We start from the raw sequence: 1,294 nt of genomic DNA, 5'->3' as shown, positions 1-1,294 counted from the left end.
TGTCATTTTCAACTTAATTTTCAACTTCTCCTTAACACATATTGTGTTTTACTTGATAACAGAACTTCAACGTGCACATTTTTAACTATATAATACAAACTAGAATGCATTTATATTAAAGTGCATGTAGATTTGCAGAGTCAAACATTCCTCATGCCTGACTCAGGCAGCTTATTGTCAGAATGTTCTTCCTCTGCCCTACAGTGATCAGATCTGATGAAATATTTTAAACACTGATTTACACAAATAGCATGACATGATAAAGGAAGGAGCATGACGGTCACTTCAGGGTTGACAGTACACACACAGTGACCTGACAGTGAGGGGGTTTCTGTAGGGTCATGCAGGGTCTCGATGAGGGATAAATACTGTGCCTGAATGAGTGCTGGTGATTTGGATGAAGAGCGCCCTCTGTTGGCCTGATATGAGATGACATTACAGTTCACACAGGAGATGATGAGAGGGAGTTGAGCGGGTTGGTTCAGCCCAACTCGGCTCCGCTCAGCTCGACAGGGTCGTGGTGATGAGAAAGTTCAGGACAAGACGATGGTGTTCTCTGAGTCCACGTCTCTGAGGTTCAGGGCGTCCATACTTACTCCGGTCTCGTAAATGGGATTGCTGAAGGCCGATTCCTCCGTCATGTTGTCGTAGGGGGGCAGTGAGGAGGTGGGCATCTGCAGAGGTTTCCCTTGCAGTCTTGGCGGAAAAAGGACAACAGAAGCAGCTTTCATTCATCTTAAACAGTGAAGGTACTCCCATTCACACAGCCAGGATTGTCTCCAATTCACAGAATGTGTGCAAACAAGTTTTTAAAGTGCACACATAAATTGGACAGCTGGAAGACCAGTGGAAGCAATTTGCACAATTAAGAGAAAAGAGATTCGATAATTATCACAGACTATACCTTTAAATACTATGCTACAACTCCCACCCCCCAAAAAACGAGGTATCATTACACTCCATACTAATGAAGATATGCTGTGGTAGAGGCATTCTTATACTCACTTTGAGAAGTAGATGTATATCACAAGGATCACTGACAAAACAACTGCTACTGGAACCATGACTGCAATGGCTATGTTGGTGCCTGGGCCTGTGTCTGAGTCAGAGCTGTCAACTGAACACATGGGGACGGTCAGTAAGGAGTCGGTCTATAGCAGTCCCATAGCCTGCCTAATAACATAGGCCACATCACAATGTGAATACTGAAGCACGATCACTACTTACCATCTAGCCGCCGCTCATTCATATAATCTGAGGAGGAGGCTGTAAGAAAAAACACAACATGGGGAAA

General features: G+C 44.2%; 1 protein-coding gene across 1 annotated transcript in view; it reads right to left on the bottom strand.

The window, feature by feature from the left end:
- Positions 1–533: 533 nt before the first annotated feature.
- Positions 534–1,294, bottom strand: part of sez6a (seizure related 6 homolog a) — an 81,848-nt gene continuing 81,087 nt past the window's right edge. The window contains exons 15-17 of the mRNA XM_076274911.1: positions 1,228–1,266; positions 1,006–1,117; positions 534–696 (exon numbers count right to left, since the gene is read on the bottom strand). Of these exons, the coding sequence (XP_076131026.1) occupies positions 534–696; positions 1,006–1,117; positions 1,228–1,266 (314 nt within the window). The remainder of the gene's footprint in view (positions 697–1,005; positions 1,118–1,227; positions 1,267–1,294) is intronic.

This window comes from Alosa pseudoharengus, unplaced genomic scaffold (genome assembly GCF_046254945.1).
Source record: "Alosa pseudoharengus isolate Yale_2024_CS ecotype anadromous, Long Island Sound unplaced genomic scaffold, YU_APseudo_1.1 YU_APseudo_1.1_scf_8, whole genome shotgun sequence".
Taxonomy (NCBI): domain Eukaryota; kingdom Metazoa; phylum Chordata; class Actinopteri; order Clupeiformes; family Clupeidae; genus Alosa; species Alosa pseudoharengus.
The sequence above is the reverse complement of the archived record's forward strand: the minus strand, read 5'-3'. Positions and strand labels throughout refer to the sequence as shown.